This window comes from Lygodium microphyllum, chromosome 26, assembly GCF_053477565.2.
Source record: "Lygodium microphyllum isolate KBCC chromosome 26, Lygodium_microphyllum_v1.1.10, whole genome shotgun sequence".
Taxonomy (NCBI): Eukaryota; Viridiplantae; Streptophyta; class Polypodiopsida; order Schizaeales; family Lygodiaceae; genus Lygodium; species Lygodium microphyllum.
The window spans coordinates 125,083,031-125,106,969 of NC_141160.1; the positions used below are offsets into that span (position 1 = coordinate 125,083,031).

Sequence of the window (23,939 nt, forward strand, 5' to 3'; positions counted from 1 at the left end):
AAAAATCTAGAGTGTGGCTTCTTTTTAGATTTAGAGAGCCAATGCTACTTTAGGCATTAGTGTTAGTGTCCATGGTTCAAAATATTAGATTTTTTTGGACAAGTTTTTAGCCAATTTTTGATATTCTAGATATTCTCTCTTGTAAAAATCCATAAAACTATAGACAACTTCTAGATTAGGATGACATGTAAAAGAAAGCATGTAGCTTTCAGCCAATTTGAGAGGATCTTATGTAAAAAGAGAGATTGACGAAATCGCGCGACGTGCGATTGTTGTTTTCAGGCAGTGAATAACACTCCGAAGGGGGAGATGAAGAAGGAGTGATTTGGCAAAATCTTGGTCAGGTGTGCTAGTATTTTATCCCCCTTTCGGAGCCAATGGAAGCATCAGATTGGCGATCTGAGCAGCATAGAGAAAGGTATTATTTTATACACGTTTTTGTCTATTAGAGTTATATCTTCTCATAATGCTGAAAGAAACTGATAGGCTTCATCTGTGTTAGTATTCTTCTACATTTTCTAATTCTTTTTTTGGAGTATTCTTCTACGTCTTCAATTTTTTCGAATCCCTTCTCTTCCGTCTACTCCTCTCCTTGAATCTACCTTCACCCTGCTGTCTCTTATCTTCAAGAACTTGTCTTGATACCTTCAACCCTTCTCTTATCTCTACCATCTCTGGAGTCTAAGCTCTTAAACCCCCATACATTCTTCTCTTGCTAAACCCTTGTGGTGACGTTCAACCCTATGCGCTGCGACAACGTCTGATGTAAAGCTGTCTTGGTCTCTTGGAACGTCAAATCATCAACATACAACACAAACAACGCATAGCCAACCTCGGAATTGTGCACATTAAAGCTGTGGATCAGCCTTGGAGCATTGATATTCCAACTTTGACTGAAGAAACGAGTTAATCTTCTCGTTCCATGCATGTAGATCTTCTCTTGCAAGTCATCATTGAGAAACACCGACTTCACATCCAATTGATAGATAGACCATCTCCTATGACCAAACAAGGCAAGAACAGCTCGAATAGTCGCCATACGAGCAGTGGGGGCAAAACTATCATGAAAGTCAATGCTTGGGCGTTGAGCAAAACCTTTAGTAACAAGGCGGGCCTTGTGCTTGTCCAAAGAACCATTGCTAAGGTACTTGTCTTTTGAAGATGCACTTGACGCCAATCACCTGCTTGTGAGAGGGATGAGGCACAAGCTACCAAGAGCCATTCCTCTCAATAGCCTCCAACTTGGCTTTCATAGCCTTTCACCAATGGTCAGAATGCAAAGCCTCCTTCACTGAAGTGGGCTCTCAATCCTGCATGACACAGGTCATCAAACAATAGCTAGAGAAAACAAGCTCTGTAGAATATGCCTGGTTTCTCTGTGACCTCCGCGGTCCATCCTGCAGTTCCCACTCCTCAAGGACCCCCTCGATCCTTGAATCTCGGAGCATGTCACGGGCCCAACAAGGAGGCCGGACCGCTCCTCATCGCTCTCCATTTGCTGAAGACTCGGGTACATCCATTGGTGGATGCTCCACTGGGGTGGTCGGTGGAAGGGAAGACTCTGTATTAGAAGTAGAATCTTCATCAAGAGGCTTTGGCTCCAAAGGAATTGTCTTGGGAGCCCAACTCTCCTGGATCTCCAAGGATGGGATACTCCTCACCCCCCTCTGTGGCCGAAAATTCCACAAACCGCACATCTCGGCTTGTGTAGACATCTCGCTTGACGAGATTGAACAAATGATAACCTTGGGACCAGGAGCTATAGCCAACAAAAACCTGTGGTCAGGAAGCCGCCTCAAACTTGTCACGCCGTGTCTTCGGGATGTGCACATAGGCATCACACCCAAAGACCCTGAAATAAGAGACATCATGCTTAGTCCCAAAGTAAGCCTCAAAAGGTGTCATCCTGTCAAGGGCCAAAGTGAGAGATCGATTGAGGATGTGGATTACTGTACCCACTGCCTCGGCCCACAGAAACTGAGGTGTCTGTCGGTGCTCCATCATGGTGCGCGCCATCTCGATCACACTTCGGTTCTTCTACTCCAAAATGCCATTCTCTTGAGGAGTGTTGGTGTTAGCAAACTCTTGGTGAATGCCCTTGTCTGCACAAAAACGAGCAAACTGATTAGACACAAATTCACCACCCTTGTCTGAGCACAAGGTCTTCAGTCTCTGGCCAGATCGGTTCTCCTCAAAGAGAAGCCAATCCTTGAAATGGGAGAAAGCCTTCCACTTGTTGGGATATAGAGGCCCGGTAACCTTCATGTATAGTATACGCACATTGTACATGTGAATGCAACCTTTACGTGCCCTAAGCATAAAAAACATTTTATTCTTTGTGTACCAACATATTTGTTGGTACACTCTAATCGACTCATACTTTCACTTTGCTCACACTCTCTCCAGCCGTCACACTCGCATGCTTACTCCTGCTCGACCTCCATCTCTCTTAGCTGTGTCCCTCTTGGTCCAACAACTGGTATCAGAGCCAAGACCTTGCACGCTTCCCAAGATTGAGGCGACAACTGCTGGGCTTGTAGTAGCAGGCGTGCAGTAGCTGACAGCAGACAGAAGATCTGACAGCTGGGCGCAAAAGACGTGATAGCTGAGAGAATTGCCGATGGGTGTGAGACAGGCATGTGTGGCGACGGGTCCAGCTAGGCCGCCATCGGTCAGGTCACGTTGTGTGAGACGAGTGCGCGTGGCGACGGGTCCAGCTGGGCCGCCATCGGTCAGGTTACGTCATGTGATTTCAACTTTTCTTCTCAGAGCATGATTCAGTGTATCATTAACGTGTTCTTGTTTTTCTGAGTTTCTCTTCTCTCTCAATGTTTGTTGTACACTATGTTCCTCCTTGTAGACTTTCTTTGCGTTGTTGCATATTTTGGCATGGTATTAGAGCACAAGAGCTAAAAACCCAGTCCATTAGAGAAGGCAAAGACAGGTTGCGGGTTTGGCATCATCTACTAATTTTCCCCTTCATTTCCGTTGCACCACCGAGAGGCAGATACCTTTCTCTTCCTCTCCCACCCACCCTCCCTATTACATGTTGACACTCCAGTGTTATGACTTCTCCACAGGTAGATGGACAACCACTGGGTGCTCCTTTTTGGGTATCATTGGAACCCCAATCAATGCTTGCCAACATGGACCTTTGCTTCTCACTGCTAGAGCATATGCATCTACCCCTCGGCACTTGTTGCTCGTGATCCATGAGTTTTTAGATTCCCTATCTCTCGTAGAAGCATGTTCTTTGCCCTCCAGGAGGGCTCCTACTTCTTTGGCTTCAGAGCGGGCCCCTGCATCTCCGCCCTCCAAGGGGGCACCTACTGATCATGAAGTTTTTCCACACCATTTCCTCTTTGGGGATGGCTATCTTCAAGCAATCATTTTTCCTCTTGATACCTAGGATCTTCAGAGATTTCTAGATTGGGGCCTTGGAGGTTCAACCACGACTTGGTAAAATGAGGCCTTCGAATTCCTTCTAGTATGAAGTCATGGAACTAGTTGCTTCTCTCTCGAGGTGGAGTTAGGTTCTACAGTTCATCTCGTCTACTGTAGAATCCTTACTATAGGTTACCTCTTAGGTGGAAATCTTGGATCTTCAAGATCCTCTACATCTTCTTTGTATCTCTCTTCGTTTCTATTTTTTCATTCCTTTTTGGGCTTGAGAGGGGGTGTTGAGAAGCCACTTCTTCAATTTTCACACTTCAGTTAGGGTTTCGCATTGACGCCCCAAAAAGGACTGGTGTCCATATTGTGGTCACTTTTTCAGTGGGTGCCCATGCAGTGGTGCGCCACCCTCGACAATTTATGCCTATAAATAGGGCAGCACTTCATTCATTCTTACCACCACTTTAGTCATTCTTGATCCCTCTTCCTTCGTCACTTCCACACTCTTTCCTGTCCGCTTCATTGTTGCCCATATCCCTACTGGACGACATCGCAGTTTGTGGCCATCTTTCCTTTTCTCTTTCAAGTGCCTTGTTCCCGTTGCCTTTCAGGCTGCATTTGGAGGATCCATCTTGTTGGCTTCATCATCTGATAGCTAGCAACTTCTCTTCTCCACCATGTGACATCAGTCTGTGTCCGTTTTGTGTCTTCTCCACTTGATGACTTTTTTTACTAGCTGGCGTCATCATCTACCTTGCGTTTTGTACAGAGGAGGCTTCTATAGTTTGCATTAGCCATCATTAGGCGTTACCTCCACATCTGGTGACCTTTCCCCACACATGCGTTAGCATTCTATTGTTTGCATTTTTAGCATTTTAGGCTCAAGTACTTGTGTTTGCAACTTGGCTCACTTCCTAGCATCTAAGGATTGCAGTTTGCTCCCTCGACAGTTGGTGATCATCTCTGATGGCATCTGAGGAGTGTGGTCTGTTGAGAAACCCTTTACCCTTCATCCGTAGTTTGCATTTTTGCGTTTAGGGTTTGCAGCCCCAAAAAGGGGCGCCATCCTAGATTGACTATGCCTATTTATAGGCCACTCTCTCATTCATTCCTTATGGCTGATTCATTCAGTCCATCACCTCTTCTCTCTAGCCTCTCCACTACCCTCACACCCCTTTTGGAGGACATTGCGTTTCGTGGTTCGTGGTTGTCTTCATTATCTTCCTTGTGCCATGGCACCCTTGTTCCCTTGTATCACATTCACTCCATGATTCAGGTCTTCATCGTTCCATTCATCAGAGTTTCTTTTCTCTTCCCTTCTGTTCTCCATGTTTGCCGAGTTCACTCCGTGTTCCTCCCCGCCAACCCTACTGTCTCGCTAGTACGTCATCTTTTGACATGGTATCAGAGCCGGTTCTGCTCAAACAGTGGCAAAGATCCTCAACTCCAGTGAAGGCAAAGACCGGTGGTGGGTTCGGCATCCACTTCTCTTCTTTTTCCGTTGCATCAAAATCTTGTTTTTGCAAATTTCAGGTGTTTCAGCTTGCTGCCCACACCTTGTTCGGAGAGGACATCTCAGCCGAAGCTGTCCATTGCTGTCTCCATTAGTTGGCACCTGATTTCGAGCCCTATTCATGCAATTTGGAGCTGATTCCAGCTAGGCGACTGCTGTTCCTGTGCAGACCTGCTGTTGTACGGCTTGCCATATCATCACAGTCCTGCTGATTGCGTTTTTAGTCTCTCTCTCTCTCTCCTGCAGGCTGTCTTGCATGCGTTTTTAGTTTTTCTCTCTCCTGCAGGCTGTCTTGCCTGCATTTTTAGTCTTTCTCTCACTTGCTGCCTACGTTTTTAGTCTTTTTCTCTCTTGTAGGCTGTCCTGCTTGCGTTTTTAGTCTTTCTCTCTCCTCACCTTCGTTTTTCTACTGGTTGCAACCTCTTACTGCTGGTCACATCCTCCTACCACTGGCAGCTTACTTCCAACCCTTTCACTGCCCTCCCACCCCTTGAGGCGGACATTGCGGTTCGTGCTTCACACTGCCCTCACACCCCTTGAGGCGGACATTGTGGTTCGTGGTTCATGGTGGCTGACCTCCTCCTTCTTCAGCAAGGCACTCCGGTACCATGGTGTCTCCCCCGACAGATTGCCCTTCTACTGGGTGTTCCTATTGCGGCACGAATGGTCATCCCACCGAAGATTGTCGATATTGATCTTTGCTCCCCATCCCTCCGGAGTACATGCGTCTTCCACTAGGCACTCCTTGTGCCACCTCTCCTTTCTGGGCCACAGAGATTGTTCTGCATCGGCTATTAGAGTACTATGCTCAAGGCAATAAGACGCATCCGATGCGCACTAAGTCCTTTTGAGCATATGGAGGATTGATTGGCGGTGCGATCTCCTGGAGATCGTCATAATGCCAGTGGCAGTCTTCTCCCACTTATTTTTAGGTACAGTGTCTTCCACAACCTATGGCTCTACAGTTCGCTCCACCGAGAGACAGTGATTGTTTGATACCGTCTCCTCGTCAATCCGCTCCTTCGAGAGAGAGTGGTTGCTCGACTCCTTTCACTTCTTCGGCTACCCAGTCTGCTCCACTGAGAGACAGCGACTGTTGCCCACCTCTTGCTCATTCTGAGCCCCACCCTTCCCCACCCTCGACTACTTAGGTTCGAGAGGCTACCTCTAGGAGCTCTTCGGCACCCCAGATACCTTCTTCGGCACGATCGGGGGTACTTTCGTCATCTGACATTTCAGAGTCCGTGATCCATGAGTTTTTGGATTCCCTATCTACTTCAGAGGGAGATTCAGAGGGGGATGTTATTTCTTTGCCCTCAGGGGGGGCATCTACTTCTCCTTTGACTTCAGCGGGGGCCCCTTCACCTCCCACCTCAGAGAGGGACTTTACTCTACATGAAGTTTTTCACCCATCCTCTACTTTCTTGGGGTGGCTGTCTTCGACCAGTCATCTCTTCTACTGATACCCAGGATCTTCGGGTACCACCTAGATCGGGACCTCAAAGGTTCAACTGCGACTTGTTGACGAGGCCTTCGTATTCCTTCCAACATGGATGCACGGAGCTAGTGGCTTCTCTCCGGAGGTTGTGTTTCTGGTTCTCCAGTTCACTCTGTCTACTGGTCTTAACTGCAGGTTTCCTTTCCGGTGGAAATCTTGGATCTTAGGGATCCTCTACATCTTCTTCCTCCTCTTTTCTTCTTGCCTTGGTCACTTGGTTAGCATGGAGCCACCTCCTAAGATCAAGTACTTGCATATCCTTATGATTCTCGGCACCACACAAAGTCCGATATTCCTCCTATGCATTGCATGTTTTCATCATCTTTGTACTAGGGCGCTTGGGCACGTGAACGATTTTTCCACGAGGGACATTGTCCAAGTGGCACCTGCTGCATGAGCATTCTTCCGCATGTAGCATTGCATCTCCACCTCACTCTTCTCTTGTTCCCCTTTTTGGGACTAAGAGGGGGTGTTGAGAAACCCTTCACCCTTTCACCCGCAGTTTGCGTTTTTGCGCTTCTGCATTTTGAGTTTAGGGTTTGTAGCCCCAAAAAGGGGCTCCATCCTAGACTGACTATGCCTATTTATAGGCCACTCTCTCATTCATTCCTTATGGTTGATTCATTCGGTCTGTCACCTCTTCTCTCCAGCCTCTCCACTACCCTCACACCCCTTCAGGAGGACATTGCAGTTCGTGGTTCGTGGTTCGTGGCTGTCTTTATCATCTTCCTTGTGCTATGGCACCCTTGTTCCCTTGTATCACATTCACTCCATGATTCAGGTCTTCATCGTTCCATTCATCAGAGTTTCTTCTCTCTTCTCTTTTATTCTCCATGTTTGCCGAGTTCACTCTGTGTTCTTCCCTGCAAACCCTACTATCTCGTTGGTACGTCATCTTTTGACATGGTCCACTACCGCGACAACTGTCCTTCACCTTTTAGTGATTACTTTGATAGCCCAGACTTGGAGAACTGCGTTTCGCTCCCTTCGTTGTGTAGATTCCCACATGGGTTGCTGCTTGATTCAGACATGATAGTTCAGTCATCTTTTGAGCTTTGGCTCCACTGTATCGGCTTTTCTTCTCCTAGCATGATTCAATGTATCATCATCATGTTCTGAGTTTCTCTTCTTTCTCAGTGTTGTCATACACACACAGTGTCTTCCCGCAAACCCTATTGTCTCTTTGCATCGTAGCATATTTTGAAAACAACTAGATGATAGCAAAAGCAAGGCTGGAAACTGATTTGTAGTAGTTTGGATGGCTATTTGTTTTAGAGGGGGTCACACTCATTGTGTGGTCCTTCGCATGCCTTAGTGAAAAGTTTTGCATTCTTCATCTTCCCTTGGAGATGGGGTGGTTAATATTGATCTACCATCTCACCTATTGATATCGAGGATCTACAGGTTCTACTTTGGTTGGGTCCTTAGGCGTTTTAGTCATGACTTGGTGGCTATGCCTTTGCATTCCTACCAGCATGGAGACATGGAGCTAGTGATTTGTCTCCTAAGGTCAAGCTTCGGGCACCATCAACACGCCATGGCTATTGTTTTTCCTCATAGGTGTCCTTTTAGGTGGAATACTTGGATTAGTAGGATGGTGAATATTTCTTTTACAGTTTACTCCTTGCAAGGCACATTTGTGGGCATGAGAGGGGGTGTTGAGCAATGAAAGTCATCAAGTCCATTGTATTATATTGATTCCTATTTTGGTTTCCATTTACAATCCTGAAAAGGCTTTATTTGTACTATATAAAGTGTTCAGGCACTACTTAGAGAGTGTAGGCACCATCCTAGAAAGTTCAATGACTTATGTGCCTATAAATAGGACATGGACATTTATTCATCGCCGCTCCACACTTAAAATCTCATTGATTCTTCATCATTCCCCAATCACACCTTCAGTCTCAACTCTCTACCACTATTGTCTAGTCCCCTACCTAGCAGATATCATAGTTCATGGTGATGTCTAGCTGTTTGTGGTGCCATATCAGCAAGCAATTTCATTTTGGAGGTCTTCTTCACATTGCCATCAGCTTTGGACTAAGGTAATGGCAAAATGTTTCACCTTTGAAATATTGCGTTTCACCTTTGGGCAAATCCCAAGTGAAACGTCAAATGAAATGGTTGAATAATATACATGAGATAATTTTCTTTATAAACAATTAGTTGCAACTTACATATTTATACCATGCAAGTTCTTTCATGTCAATAAATGATGTCTATCCTATATGTAGAGTGTCTAAAAACTCTCAAAAGAGCAAGAAAAAAATTGTTTTCCATTAAAAATTCTTGTTTCAATTGGCTGTTTCACTTGGGGCGTTTCGTGTTTTGGTGAAACCTTTCAGTGCTAGTAAAACACATTTTGTGGTTACCATACTCTAGACCAGGGTTGCATTTTGTTTACATGTAGTACATTTCGTATAGTATCATACTATACATTCATACCAAATTGTACTTTTGTATCGTATGATATCGTATAGGTTTCATGTGTTCGAACTGTATTTTAAAAAAATTAGCATTATAAAGTGGCTGTTGGTGCTTTTTTCCAAGAAAAAGGGCCTTTTGTTTTTGGCTATTGTAACTTCAAACTTGTAGGTTTTCTCCTCTCCCTGTTCATTTCTCCCTCTCCCTCTCTCACTTTCAAGTTTCATCTATATCTATTGCACCCTCTCCTTCTCTCTCTCCCTTTTCCAAATCCCTATTCCACTCCCTCTCCTCCTTTCTCCTCATTCTTCTCCAGAAAGCCTAGGCCTCCTCAATTAGAAAACTTGAGTCTCCCTCTCCCTCTCTCACTTTCAAGTTTCATCTATACCTATTACACCCTCTCCTTCTCCCTCTCCCTTTTCCAAATCCCTATTCCACTCCCTCTCCTTTCTCCTCATTCTTCTCCACAAAGCCTAGGCCTCCTCAATTAGAAAACCTGAGTAGAGTATGCTCTGAATAGAGACCTTGAGTATGATGATGATGGGAATGCCATCAATGATGGCAACTTTGGTGAGCCGTTTGAGGTCTCTTCTTGTGAGGGTGGCTCTTCACCTTCGGATGTATTTGGGTGTGATGATGAGGAGTCCTCATGAGTGATGAGTCATTTTGAGTCCTTTTATGAGTTTTGGTGAGTGTAGCATGTGCTATGGTAGATGCCCTTTTGTATCTTTTTGGAGTACTCAATAGAACATGTTACTTGACTCTAGTTTCAATTGTTATATGGCCTTGCAATTGTTTTCTAAACTTCAATTTATGAAACTTTGTGCTTTCCATGACATTTTATGTGTGTAGGCTGATTTTATATATAACTTTATATGTATTTTTTTGAAGTGAATGTATGAAATAACGATTTTTATTTTTAAAAATTTGTGTATGTTCCATATTTTACATATTCATGGACCAAACGTATTGTACTGAACGTACGAAACCAGCCTACTCTAGACACTCCAGATTGCTGCATTTTGAGTCGAGCTAGCCTTTCCATTGCTGCATTTGCTGGTTTCACTCCCTCCTCGACTAGTATCAGAGATCATCATCATTGTTGTGTGTTTCCAGCAATGGAAGTGTAGAAGATGGCTGTAATAGGCTGCATAACACAAGAGAGGAGGGAGAAAAGTTAAAACATGAGAATAGAGGGACAATGCAAAGAGAACTCCGAGATATGCTTAGGAAATGGAATCTAAATACCAAACATGAAACAATTGCGTATAACAGTGAATCACTCGCTGTGTGGGCATTAACACTTGCTCCCTCTCTCCAAGAGGACCTACTCTAGAAGTTTGCAAGTGATGAATAAATGTGGAGGAGGGAGCCTAGAGTAAATAGGCAAAAAATAATGCCTATTTGGCTAGCATGATTGCCTAAAAATAAAGTTGACCAGCCTAGAATTGCCAGAAACCACAAAAATAAGTCCTAAAGAAATGCATATATTATGTTCTTGTGTGTAGCCCACAAATAACATGCACAAACTTACTCATGAGCTAACTAATCTGCTAACACCCTCTCTGAGATCGGTGATCTAATACAATACAATGATACAATGATAATGACTCATCATAGTACATATGACAATGGCTATTAGAATAGGACCATGGATACCCAAGTAGTGAGTGGCTAGCCCATCAGCAAGGTGCCTTGGAGAGAACCTGACATCAATGTCGATCCTACCGGCTCTTGAAAACAAAGAAGAATCATAGCAACTCTCTATGTCTGTCAACAATGCCTCATTAGTAGCATACATGACCATTTTGTTAACAATGCCTTTGAGTATATGTGACCATGGATTCTATGCCTTTGGCCAGACCACCAAAGTGTCCCTCGTGTGAGCTCGAAAAACTGGGAGCCAATCTTGCACTTTGTCATAAAGTAGCCCATCATGAACTTGGATGTCAATCCCAGCTCTAGGATTTTAAACTTGCTAGACTTCAATAGATGTGGAAGGGAGGTCCCTCTTTGATCCTTTGCACCTATATACTTGTATAGATGAGGCTCACCTGCCCATGTCACCACCCTCTCACACTCCCTCTCTAGTGTTGATAAACCCCAATCATTAAGCTCATCACATTAACTTAATTTCTATTTTGGTTTCCATTTATAGCCCCAAAAAGTCTTTTTTGTATCATTTATTAGTGTTGGGGTGCCACATGAGAGAGTTGGGGCATCACCCTAGAGAGTTCAATGGCTTATGTGCCTATAAATAGGGCATGGGCATTCATCTATTCTTTGCTCCACTCCACTCCACACTTACTCTCTTATTCATTCTTCATCATTCCCTCATCACACCTTCAGCCTCGGCCCTCTAATATTGCTGTCCACACCCCTACATTGGTGGATATCTTAGTTCGTGGTGTTGTCCAACTAATTGTGACGCCATACCAATAGGTGATTTCATTTTCGAGGTCTTCTTCACATGCTCCAAACACTCCAAATTGCTGCATTTTCAGCCTAGCAGCTTGAAGAACAAAATGAGGGTTCACATGTAGTGCAAACCAAGATCTGATCAAGACAGAAGGGAAACTGCTGCAAGAGAGTGAAAACACTGCCAAAAAATGCCAGAAACAGTGAAAATGACTGGTAGACATAGTTTCCCAGCCAGCAGTCAAGGTTAGAAAATCAAAAACGCAGGCTGATGGAGCAATAAATGCAGCAAATGGATGGTTACAGGGCAGACAGCTGTTGCAGGCTGAAAACGCAAATTCCTGCGCAGTAAACGCAGGCTGCAGTAGACAGCAGATGGGCTGGAAGCAATCAGCAGCAGGGCACCTGATCAGAAGAGGTATTATAGACCTGTAATCAATAGAAAAACATTAGTAGGAACATAGATCTTGCAATCTCATACCATGTTAGAAGTGGATGTAGCAATGGAAGCATATAAATATGCTGAAATAAACTGCTGAACACAAGACAGAGAGAAAAAAAGAACATTGCAAAAGAAGGGAACTCAAAAGAAGACACACACACTCACACACACACACAGATGTTCCTACCAATGCTTCCAATTTCCAAAGGATAGGTTTTTTCGACATCCCAAATTTGCGGACCCTATGCAACTGGATATGAAAGTGCTCTTTCCTGTCTTGTGCTTCTAGGGTTGCTAACATTTATGGACCATGAGGAATGCATTCATTTTTGATGCCTCATTGGGGGCATAGAGCCATATAGCTTGCTTGAAAGGGCTTCTTCATTGGCAACTAGACTTGATGGAGCTAATTGATATTCTCCCTAGATAGGATTTGCTTGCTTGGCATACCGCAGTTTCTTTTTCCCCCTTTAGTCGCTTTGCTTCCTTTGTACCTTCACTGTGATGTCTTTGATTTTACCCATGATGGCCTAGAGCCATCCTGTATATTGTAATCGTGTACTTTTTTCGTAATTAATATAATTACCTTTTACGAAAAGAAAAAGAGAGTTTGAACATCATCAATGATAACATTTGGAAGTGAAAGTGCATATTTGTAAAGTATTTAAGTATCATTGCCAAGATGGTAATCACATGGGGAGGGATGCTTTCTATCATATTTGTAAAGTATTTAAGTATCATTGCCAAGATGGTAATCACATGGGGAGGGATGCTTTCTAGCATGAATGGGAGAGGTGCCCATGTGTAAGAGACCATTCATACCAAAACTACCAAGAGGAACACAGTAAGTGTGCCAAAGCATACAAAGCACAAACTTCTTTCCATTGATCTAGAATTTGATGTTCTTATTTTGCACGATCATTTAAGTGAGGGACCTCTCTCTCATTGGCAATATTCATTCTTAAGTGAAAATTAGAATCTAAGACTCATACATAAATGTCTTCATGATGTTTTCATGTTGTGGACTTAGGCATTGATGATTAGTGCCCACAAGGTGTTGAGCATTCAAGAGAGTTCAATTTGTAGATCGGGTGAACTAAATCATTTATTCCTCACTTAAAAAAAAACCTTTTGCCTTATTTTCCCCTTGTTTTCTTTTTAGTTTTAGTTTTAGTTTTTTTTTTTTTTTTTTTTTTTTTTTTTGGGGCTTTGGGTGTGGCCCTTCAAATGTACATCATTTGCTATGAGGAATGTGTGAAATTAATTGTTTCTTTCTTGTACCATATCATAGTGTGGTGTTATGTGGTGCCACCCAAATCAAAGATTTTCCTTTGAGTTTATCTTGCAAGGTTTCATATTTCATATTGAGGGATTTTCTTGTATGTGTAGGTTCACACCATACTAGATGAGCTAGTTCTAGGTGGCCAAGTTGTCGAGACAAGCCCAATTGAAGTTATCAAGGCAGCGGAGGAAGTTTTTAAGTAAGTGATACCTCTTTTGAACATCATTGGATCAGAACTATTGTGTTAGAAAATATTGGATTGGATCTTCTAAGCCAAGGAATCCAAGATTAATATTAGACATGTCGTAATTGGCTAGAGATTAAATTGTTCCCTTAGGACAAATTAAGGTTGAAGGGAAATCTTCATGCAATATGAAGCATCCCACTATAGAGCCAAGTTTATGTACTAGTGGATTGCTTAGGTTCTAGAGAGCTACTGGTTTGGGACCTTCTCAAGAACTAACAGATTCTATGTTGATGATTGCACCTGTGACAGAGGTCTAGTAGGCATCATCCTGAGCAGTATGCTTTCTGATCATTCTTCAGTGTGGTTGGTTATTCTAGACAGGATCAGAGTTTTTTTGTTGAGCATCAAGTTTACATATTAGCAATTTGGTCTTCCTTTCTTGTGAGGCAACCTTAGTGACAGACATTGTCTATTCATTTTGAGAGTTTGGTCATTGTTCACTTTTTCATCTGCCTTGCCACCATGGGGATTGTGTTAGGGGTGTATCACTGATTGTGTTTGCCAACATGGTGTGACACATTCCATTTTCATTTCAATGTGAGCTTCACTCATCAGTGTCCTCTTTGCTGGTATATATCATAGGTGCAGAGCCTGCCATTGAGTTAGGGCACCTTCATTTCTTATGCAGTTTACTTCATTGCCATCTTGGCTTTTAGCATGCACTTTACTTCATCTTGCTGCTACTTATGGTGCCATTGCCAGACTTGGCATTTTGACTGCTGGGCTACATTTTGACCCAATTTTCTGCCTCCTTTATCTCTGCCAGCCCTCATCAGCATTGCCCAGCCTTGGCAAAGTGATGTTGGCCTGGAGTAGGTGCTGTCCAGCCTTGATGAGCCCTTGAGACCTGCATTTTTGATGCTGCAATTGCGTTTTCAGCAGACTTCATTACTAATTGCCTTAGCATACTTTTTCACAAGGAAAGAAAGGGCCAAAGGAAGCTGGCAGGGAATTCTCTACCCAGAACTGGAAAAATGTATTGCTGTGAATCATTTAAAGGATTATGTACTGATTCTACAATCCATGTAGATGCCTTTTAGGTTGAGGACAAATGCCATTTGGAGAGGGGGTTATCTCACAATTTCAGATTGACTTCTAATAGACTTCAGTAATGATGTTTAGCTCAAGGAAAATTTTCACAAATTTGCATTGTGAACTCGCAAACATCACTTTGAAGGTTGTGATTAGACATGCGATTGACTTAGTGGCACCTTTCTTGGGCATGAACTCTAATCCTAGTTATTAGTTGATTATCCCTATGGTATCACTGGTTAGGACTAAAATTAACAACTTGAAGAGATACTGGACAACCTTGCAATAGAGGTGATTGACAAAATATGAATCTACTTTTACGTTACATGATGTTGCCCTAGTTGTTTGTTAGTATAGTTGAGTGAGCATTTGTCATTGCACTCAACATTGTTGCACACAAGCCAAAGTGCATCCATGAGCTATAGTAAGTTCGTAGTCATATATGTATTCAAACTATGATTGATATAACAAGTAAAATTTATAAGTGGCACAAACATGCAAGTTTATAAAATACATTGTAGTTGCCATTGTAAGTCCATGGATTTAATTTTCTCACCATTTTAGCAATGCCCCTTGCCTGAATTAATCTAGATAGCTAGTCCTATTGAGAATTGGTTGTTATTTCTCAAGTCATTTGTTCTAGTAGTTGATCATCTAGAGATTGATATCCAAAATAGAGACACAATCATCCTCTCTTGAGAAGGGTAACTTCTCACGATAAAAGCCAACTGAAGGAAGGCTTATTCTGCTCAATGTGTAAGGATGTTTAGCACATGTGATTAGCCTGAGAAGATTTTGACACATAAGGCAAGGAAGGTCAGCAGTAAAGTTTCTAGAAGATATTTGGTAAAGTTTCAAAATTATTCACCGATGGATGCAAAATGGATGGAAGAGGATAACTTGTCAGACTATCCTTAGTTGTTGCAACTTTACTTAGATGCCTTTTAGTTAGGGCCACAGGCTTAGTCAGGTTTAGCAGAGCAGGGTTCCGGAGCATTGTCTAATGCCCAAGGGGGTGGTAGCACTTCCACTTCTCCAATTGCGGACAACTTTCATATCTGGTGGATCTCGGATATATTCAGCATGCATCCAAGATACTGTGCTGATAGCACATTTGCCATGGGGTCACTACTGAGTGTACTAGTCACTGTGAGATGTATGCAAATGAGTATGGTTGTTATTGCAGTCCTGAGACTATACTTTTACATTAGTTTGGGATCAGTTCATGATCAGTTGGCCATAGGTCATGGATGCATCCAATGGGTTTCTAGCAACAGTTCTAGATAGTTTTTTAGATTTATGTTATGTATGTGCTAGGAGAAAATTTTCAGCAAGGTTTGGGGCATGTGGCATGGTTAGACTGCAATGGTCAATGTTGTGATGGTGATGTTTCATGGAAATTCCAGTGTACTATGCTTTTCCTTTGATATGATGCAATGCAATTGAGGACGATTGCATGGTTTTCAAGGGGGAGGTGTGTCACGGGGATGTGCAATTTTGAGATGCTTTAATCTTGTAGATAATATTTGATTAAGTTATTAATCAAATGTGGAAGGTTCTTTAGCATATGCGATGCACATGGCAATTATTTCATGGTAATAGGCTAAGGATACGGAGGGTACAGTGGGTGTCAAAGGCAAAACTTGTGTTAATTTATGCCAACTGGATTTTGGTGGTCAGTTAGTGTCAGTTTTGACCTCAGGACAATTGTTTGGCTAACAAGTGTTAGTGGTGACACTAGGGATTAGCATTAATTAATTAATTAATGCTAGTCTAAGTGAAACTAACCTTTCTTTCGTGGATGGGTGGTAATTCCCTAATTACAACCTAGTTATAGTTGCAATATTTATCACAAAACTGAGAAATAAAATTTAACTTACAATCTTGAACAATGGACACCCTGTTGGCCCCAAAACTAGCGGCCCTTTAAGTATTTTCTTTAAACTTAATTGAAGAAGAAATTGATGTACAATGGGATTTTCCCAATCCCTTTTGGTATTCCAACTCCCCTTGCTGTCCAAAATGATCAGCAAGTCTTCAATCTGATTTGCCCTTGATTCGGGCAGTTAATTGGCCTTCACCCGCTTTGATGGAGATGGAAAATGCCGAAAATTCATTGATTTGTTGGTCTCTCCACTTGAATTTGACCAAAAACAGCTTCTGCCCTGTCAAATCCAAGTCTTGGAGGTCCAATTTTTGGCACGCTTCTCGAAGTTGTTGCTAAACTCTAATTTGTGCTGCGGATTAGGGTTTATAGTAGTAAAATTTCTTAGCCTTTGGTGATCTCAATGTTGTAATCTTCAAAGCAAGATTGTAGAAAGATTAGGAGATGAGAGAGAATTTTGAGGAGAGAGAAAATTCAGAATTTCTTTGTGAAAAACTGATGAAAATGAGTCATTTACTATTGCCTCCCTACCTCAACAGCCTGTGGATGCTGTCACTTGCTGTTGATTGGTCTTCTCTTGTCCCTAATTGTCTAGAAGATCCTCCAATGGCTGCAAATTAAACCATCAGCATCTCCTCCCTCTCTCTTGCAAGGTGAATGTACTAAGAATGCTTCTCTCCAGCCTTTAAAGATGTTTCATGGTCTTGCATGGGCATTTTTAACAAGTGGTAGCCTTTCCAAATGGTTTTTCCAGCATTATCCATAATTAGATATTAATTTTCAGTCTTTAAATACTGAAAATTAATCAAATAATTACTTTGGTGCAAATTGGCTAGGCAACTTCCATTCTTGAGTGTCTTTGCGTCATCTTTTACAATCAGATTGGCGTTAGGTACCATTAAACACCACTTCTTTAGTGTCACCAATTGACACTTATGGCCAAATGAATGACCTAGGCCAACAATTGGCACTAGATACCACCAAGTACCTATACAACATAACTTATAGCAACTTTTTCCTTTGATATCTCGTGATTTTCCTGGGTCTTGGGCTTATAAATTTACTCTAATTGCAGTCACACCTCACATGTACAACATTTACTTAGCCATGTGATTAAAAATTAATCCACATGTTAAGTGAGGTTTCAAAAATACATGTCCTCATGATAGCCGTTCCTCTTAAAATCCTTGCAATCGTCCTGGATTGCACTGCAAGACGCATCAAAAGCAAAATAGTAGACTAGAATTTCCACAAGGCATCATAGTTAACACAATATTGTGCACTGTTGCTCAACCATTCCATATGCCCAACACATGCTGAAAGTTACCAGTCAATCATAACATAACATAAGACTCAAAGAATCTCAAAGACATTGCTAGATTATCATGTGGCATGTCTATTTCTCATGAGCTCAACTTACTTGGCAATAGCAAACCATAACATAGCATAACCAAGCATAAACCATGGCTAAAACATCAATGGCATCATAACATATGTTGTTGTCCATGGAACTAGATCCACAACCTAAAAGAAGTGGCAGCCAAAAATCCAGATGCCAAGGAATTAGTAGACCAATATGGATTGAACAAGTACATGTGTAGTTTTCCAACACACCCCGCTTGCGCAACCAACGGTGAGACCCACCTAGTGTGCGAGTTCAGCCAAAGTAGAGTGAAGTATTCTTTGCCACTTGAGGGCAATAGGCTATTCCTCAGATGGCAAAGGAAACATAGCAGTAGTAGCCCCCCAGTTTTATCTATACCCCAATTCATATGTGAAGATGGCAACCAAACCAAGCTTCTCCAAGGTACTAGCCTCAACCCCATTGAAAGCAACTCTTTGTGGGAGCGATACCTATTGGATATGGCCCAACGGCTACAATAAGAAAACAAAAAAGAGGAGCTGATAGAAACAAAAAAGAAAGTCTAAGTGTTGAAAAAACACATGAACCTGAAAAATAAAAATGAAGATGAGACCCATCCATTAGATACAATAGTTTGAGCCATAGAAAGAAATTTGAGTAAAAGAAGTCATAATATAGATTGAAGAAAAACAAAAAGGAGGAGCTGATAGAAACAAAAAAGAAAGTCTAAACGTTGAAAGAACACATGAACCTGAAAAATAAAAATGAAGATGAGACCATCCATTAGATACAATAGTTTTAGCCATAGAAAGAAATTTTAGTAAAAGAAGTCATAATATAGATTGAAGAAAAACAATTGCAAGAATGGGTTGCGAAGTAAATTGGAGTAAGGGGGCATGGATGAAGGATGGGATAAGGTTGAGATCTTGGAGGGCTTGGATGAGGGATGGGAGAAGGCTGAGGTCTTGGAGGATGAAGAGATAGAGAAAGACATCTATGTTCTAGAACACAAAACAATACAAGGAATGCGTAGGGCCATTCCATTCATTGATATTGGAGATTACTCAATCATGGTCAAAGGAACGCGTATGATATTTTGATATACAACAATGCAAGAAAAGATGGAGGCAATGTAGCAAATTAGATCCTTGAAAGGAACCAAGATATGAATAGTAGACACTCGGCTCAAGAACATGAAACAAGAATTGGCAAAAGTACATGAAGCTCGAAGATAGAAAATGGATGGTCTACAGTTGAGATAGAGTTGTCGTTGTAAAAATTCAGACATCCAAAGTAGAAAGGAAGTGACCATCTAAGATACCTAGATGGATCCTTTCCTAGAAAGGAGGTGACCATCTAAGATACCTAGATAGATCTTTTGATACATTGTACTCCTATTTGGTAAAGATAGGTTGATCTTGGAGTTTAGTTCTACTTTTTCTTTCTAAAGTTTTTGAATGGACTGTCTTTTGGCATTTGAAGTGGAATGTACAAATAATGATAATGTACTTGATTTGTCCTTCACGCGAGTTTTGACCTCCATAGGATGTTAATATTACTTTATATAAGACACGAAAGCACCCACAATACAAAAGCCAACGCTAGGCACCAGTGTCGGCTTCAGCACCTCATGCCACTTAATCCTCTTCATAGCCTTTGGCCATCACTTGTTGATGTTATTGTCTTTGCTTTCCAACAAAACATTGCCATTTTCAGGTTGAGCACTGCTAGATGAGAGGAGAAGCTATGGTGGATGCATCTCCATGGTGGAGAGAGAACACACAACACACACAAAACTCTGACATGTACATCAAGCGAATAGATTGATATGATGATATGAAAGTGCACATCTAGGGGTATTGTATGTTTAGGGGGTTATTTTAGACTTATACACATTGAGGTGTGTTCATACACTAACACACGATGATGTATATTCATACACAAAGATAGTAGATAATTAATAAACCCCCCTTCAGATCATAGGTGACTAGATCCACAGTACAAAACATAAGAAAAATAATCATGGGAAGGTCTTATCTCAATAATGCTAGTATCTAATCTTATACAACAAATTGGAGAGAAGATACACAAGTTAGAGAGATGCAACAAGGTCTAGATCATGACGTGTCTATAGGCAAGCATAGGGACCCAAAGTAGAGCATGGTTCAGAGATGCACACTCATGACTCAAAGGCTAATCAAAAGCCTTTGTGGCTTAGAGGCATTGGACATGTGACTAGGGTCCCAATATGTAGGTGCAATTCTTGGGCTTAATGTAGAGGTCATGAAAAAAGTGGTTACAAACCCTTCTTGAAATGTAACTCTTTATTGAATCATAAAGAAAAAGAGCTACAAGTCTTTTTGGATAGAAATTTGAGTAGAGTACTGCACACATCTAATACATGTGTTGGAAATATCATAATGCATGTGTGAATATGGCCAATGTCTAATGTCTTTATCCTTGATCCTTATCTAGTAGTAACCTGGTTCGAGGTTGATCTTGGAGAAGATCTTTGCCCCTTGAAGTCTGTCAAGTAGCTCATTTATCCTTGGAATTGGGTACTTATTCTTGACTATTGTCTTGTTTAGCCCGTGATAATCAATGCAAAGATGGAGAGTTCCATTCTTCTTCTTTTGTTCTACAAGAAGCTTGAAAAGGTTTACCTCGGTGGATTGTTGGCATTTGAAAACTGGTGATTTGGCCCTTTCGTATGAAGGGTGGCATGTGTTGTTGCCCTCTCTATGTAAGCCTCCAGGGTTGGGTCTTCACCCTCTTCTATTTCTTTAAGGGTCACACCAGCAGCTCTTCCTTTGGCCATAGTTGCTCGATTTTGGCCATAATACTGTCCTTGGCGAAAATTCTGGCTAAGCTTTGGACACTTCGTTTTGAAGTGGCTTGGCTCATTGCAATGGAAACACCTAGGAGCTTCCTTGTTGCCCCCTACCGATTCGGTATTGCTCTTGGGCTCTCTTGGAATAGCCCCATGATCCACCTTGGTTCTGGTAATTCTAGCATCAGAATTTGCCACTTTTGGGCTTCGATTGCTCAAGAGTAATGGGTCTTGCTCAAATTAGGCATCTTGGAGATCAGATGGATGCATCATCTTATGGTGTGTATCCAAAGAAGCGTTTAGACCATGGCAAAACTTAGACACTTGCTGTGAAATGTCCATGGGAGGCGCATAATTTAGAAGCGATACAAACTTCGAATAGTATGCTTCCAAGATCATCCCTAGTTGCTTCTAGGTGAAAATTTCATTCATTTTTAGGGTGTGGTAGGCTAGTGGGAGGTATCTCCCTCACATAGCTTTCTTTATCTTTTCCCTAGTGATAATTGTTTTTGAGATGTCTTGGTCTTAACACCATTGTTTCCACCATAAACGAGCTTCTCCCGTTAGTTTAAACTTGGTGATCATTGCTTAATTTGAGAAAGTAATTTTGACAGTGGTCAAGTAATGTTCCATGGACACCATCCATATTTGTGCCTCAACCTCAACATCCTTTCCTTTGCCATCAAACTCGAGTGGTTTGACTTGCTTGGGAAGGAATTTCTTTTCTTGAGCCTTGGCAAGACTCGGGGTCCGCATGGCACCCTTAGTTTTAATCAAAATTTCCAGGATTAATTTTTGTGCTCGGAATACTTAGAACTACGCTTCTTTCTTAATGCATGCATTACTAACTTAAAATTTTTTTTCTTAAGAATTAAGGCTCAATACAATGAGTACATGGGTCATGAGGGTAAATGGAGACTCATTTCGTTATAAGTGGCACAAGCCAAGATTTATTTCAAATAGGGAATTTCTACATAGATAAGGAAAGATAAGCTATTTTATTTATAGCTCGAGGGGATTACAACTCCAGAGTAGAACCCTAAGGATGGTAATCAGTGGTTCCCTGCCCGTCATGTGTGCTTGCTCTCTTGCCCCCGACTGAGACCCCTCATGCCCGCTCCACTTGTTGCTGTCCGTGGCCCTACCTATGGCCATCCCCCCCCCCCCCCCAAAGTTGCTCCCTCCCTCTGCAGCAACTTTCCCCCCCACTGGTAGCAAAGCATTGTGATTGGTAGGTTCTCAGCGGGGAGGTGCAATGGAAACCTTTGGTTAGATGCCGGTTCATTTTGTGAGTGCCCCCCATTCAAACACCTTGCGCGTCGTCCCCTTTGAGGAACAACTGTTAGCACTCCGTGCCATAGAGATGGAGCTAAAGGAAACAACCATCTTTGGTCAGGTAGTAGGACACTCCCCATCCAGGGCCCAGCGTCAGGATTGGCTTCACTCCATGCTGAGCATTGGCACAGTGCAGATTGTCGAGGCGGTTCTAATGGGTCAAGGGATCTTCATGGTATGACTCACCTCGGCAGATGCAGCCCATGAGCTACTAGCTAGTTCACCCTATGCTTCCACGAAGGTGGTCAGCTACATGGTTCCCTAGTATAGTGGTTTCACAATGGAGGCATTCCTGCTTCACAATAGGTTTCTTAGACACCTGGTCAACCTACTCTTCCTCGGACTAGCGATAGAGTATTGCCAGTTAGTGGAAGACTTTGGATGGTTCTTCGGCACTGTCCTTCCCGTCTCTTTTGCGGATGGAGTGACAGCCGCAGGAGTTCCAAAGATATGGGTGGCAGTGAAAGAGACAAAGAATATACCACAGTTTCTAGAGATCGAGGCAGGCGGACACTCTTTTAGGCAGCCGGTTATTGTGACTGGGAAGCTAGGGTAGTGCCTGCCTTGCCATGATTTTGGGCATTAGGCAGCAGAGTGCACGCGATTTGGAGCCAAGGCGGCTTCGTCGTCAGGCCCACAAGTGGATGCAAATGGCTTTATATGGGTCCAAAGGTGATAGAGAGGGAGATGGCAGGGGGGCCACAGTCAGCCCCTCAGACACAGCCACGGTAGCAGGGTGCAGGAGGGTGAGCGTTACCCCCTCGGCAGAGCACCACGTAGCCCTCCCCTCCTCGCCCCACCCGGTAGGACCACATGCCTACATATCCACCCCCCACGGAGGTGTCACAGGCTATCTCACCTGAGGGCCTATACCCCTCACCCTGTCCCCTTGCCCCCCATACACACACACATCCGCCTTGTGCATCGGATTACTCCTTCATCCCTCGATCCTTCCCCTCCCCACCATCACCCCCGCTGACCACATTCTTGAGCCCCACCCAGTACCCCCCCATGAGCCACCAGTTCATAAGCCCATGCTAGCCGTCACACCTTCCCGAGACGACATGCGCAGCTGCTACCACAAGAGTTTTTTCGCTGTGGGCCGTGGTTCTATCTCAGAGTTGCGGAGCAGGGAGAGTTTCCACTACCCCTGGAATTGGAAATCTTCGTGGTACGTAAGTCAAGGAGCAGCAAGGTCCATCTACTAGCACCACTGGATGGACCAAACTACACTTTCTTTCTTCAGACCTGTCACACAAGAGATTGGATGATGTCTCAGATAGAGGAGGAGGTGAAGAGCCAGGTGGCAGACCACATCTTCGAGTGGATGGGAGGAGGATTGACACTTTTTTTCCAGCAGTGGCCACGTTGCATGATTGACATCAACTGGTGGATTGGGGCCGAGGTCGCACATTTGAGCATTATCTTTTGAGCCCCCCCATAGTGGAGAGCTTCGATAGATGTGATCGAGTGGCCCCTGGCACAGGCGGCCCGTTTCTATCAGTGCACAGAGTCCTGCCTCTCAGCCTGGCTGATAGATGCCTTGGTGGTATCACCGGACACATCTATCACCCCCATGGTTCGCCCGAGGGCTACCATGGGGGAATGGAGTTCACCGTCCATGCCGGCAACGAAGCGTATCCGCATTTCTCATAGCTCCTTTTCTTCATCAGCAGCTTCCACACTGAACAGATGCTTGTTCTGTCAGTCAGAGGCTTCCCTATGAGCTTACATCTTGCATCCTGGAATGTGAACAGTCTCCACTGTACTGGAGTACGTGGTTCCAGGAAGTTGATTGTTCGGTAGGAGTTGCAGCCTGCCCTTGTCGGATGGATCAACATCTTACTGTTACAGGAGCACAAGCTCAGCCCCGCCTAGGCCCAGCGGATAGGAAAGGTACTCCCGGGCAATTCACACACGTACTGGGAGCACTTCATCAATGCCCGCGGCAGTAGTGGAGGTGTATGCACGTGAATTGGCTCGAGTCTCACCTCTTGTGTACAGGACCATGGGACGATTGTGACAAGGAGGGTTCTATGGATCAGACTGGATATTCGGGACTTGTGCCTTGGAGTCCTCAATGTCTATACTCCTACTGAGGTCAGGGCACACAACAAGTTTTGGGTGGAGATTGTAGTAGGACTCCTAGAGGTGGACTCTTGGATTGTTGGAGGAGACTTCAACAACCTGGAGGCCTTAGAGGACTAGCAGGGCAGAGACAGAAATTACTAGGGCATGGCTGGGGAGAAGTAGGAGGCATGGGAGGTCTTCCTACTG

The 23,939-nt window shown here is 43.2% G+C and overlaps 1 protein-coding gene across 9 annotated transcripts in view; it reads left to right on the plus strand.

The window, feature by feature from the left end:
- Nucleotides 1-23,939, plus strand: part of LOC148013773 (Clathrin adaptor complex small chain family protein) — a 112,401-nt gene that overhangs the window by 22,029 nt on the left and 66,433 nt on the right. For 7 of the 9 annotated variants that reach the window (XM_087667945.1, XM_087667946.1, XM_087667944.1 and 4 more), the window contains exon 6: nt 13,078-13,169. The exons of 1 other annotated variant lie outside the window; for it this stretch is intronic. In XM_087667945.1, coding sequence (XP_087524071.1) covers nt 13,078-13,169 — 92 coding nt within the window. Of the gene's footprint in view, nt 1-13,077; nt 13,174-23,939 lie in introns of those variants that run through there. One more of the 9 variants, XM_087667952.1, reaches the window with a different exon arrangement.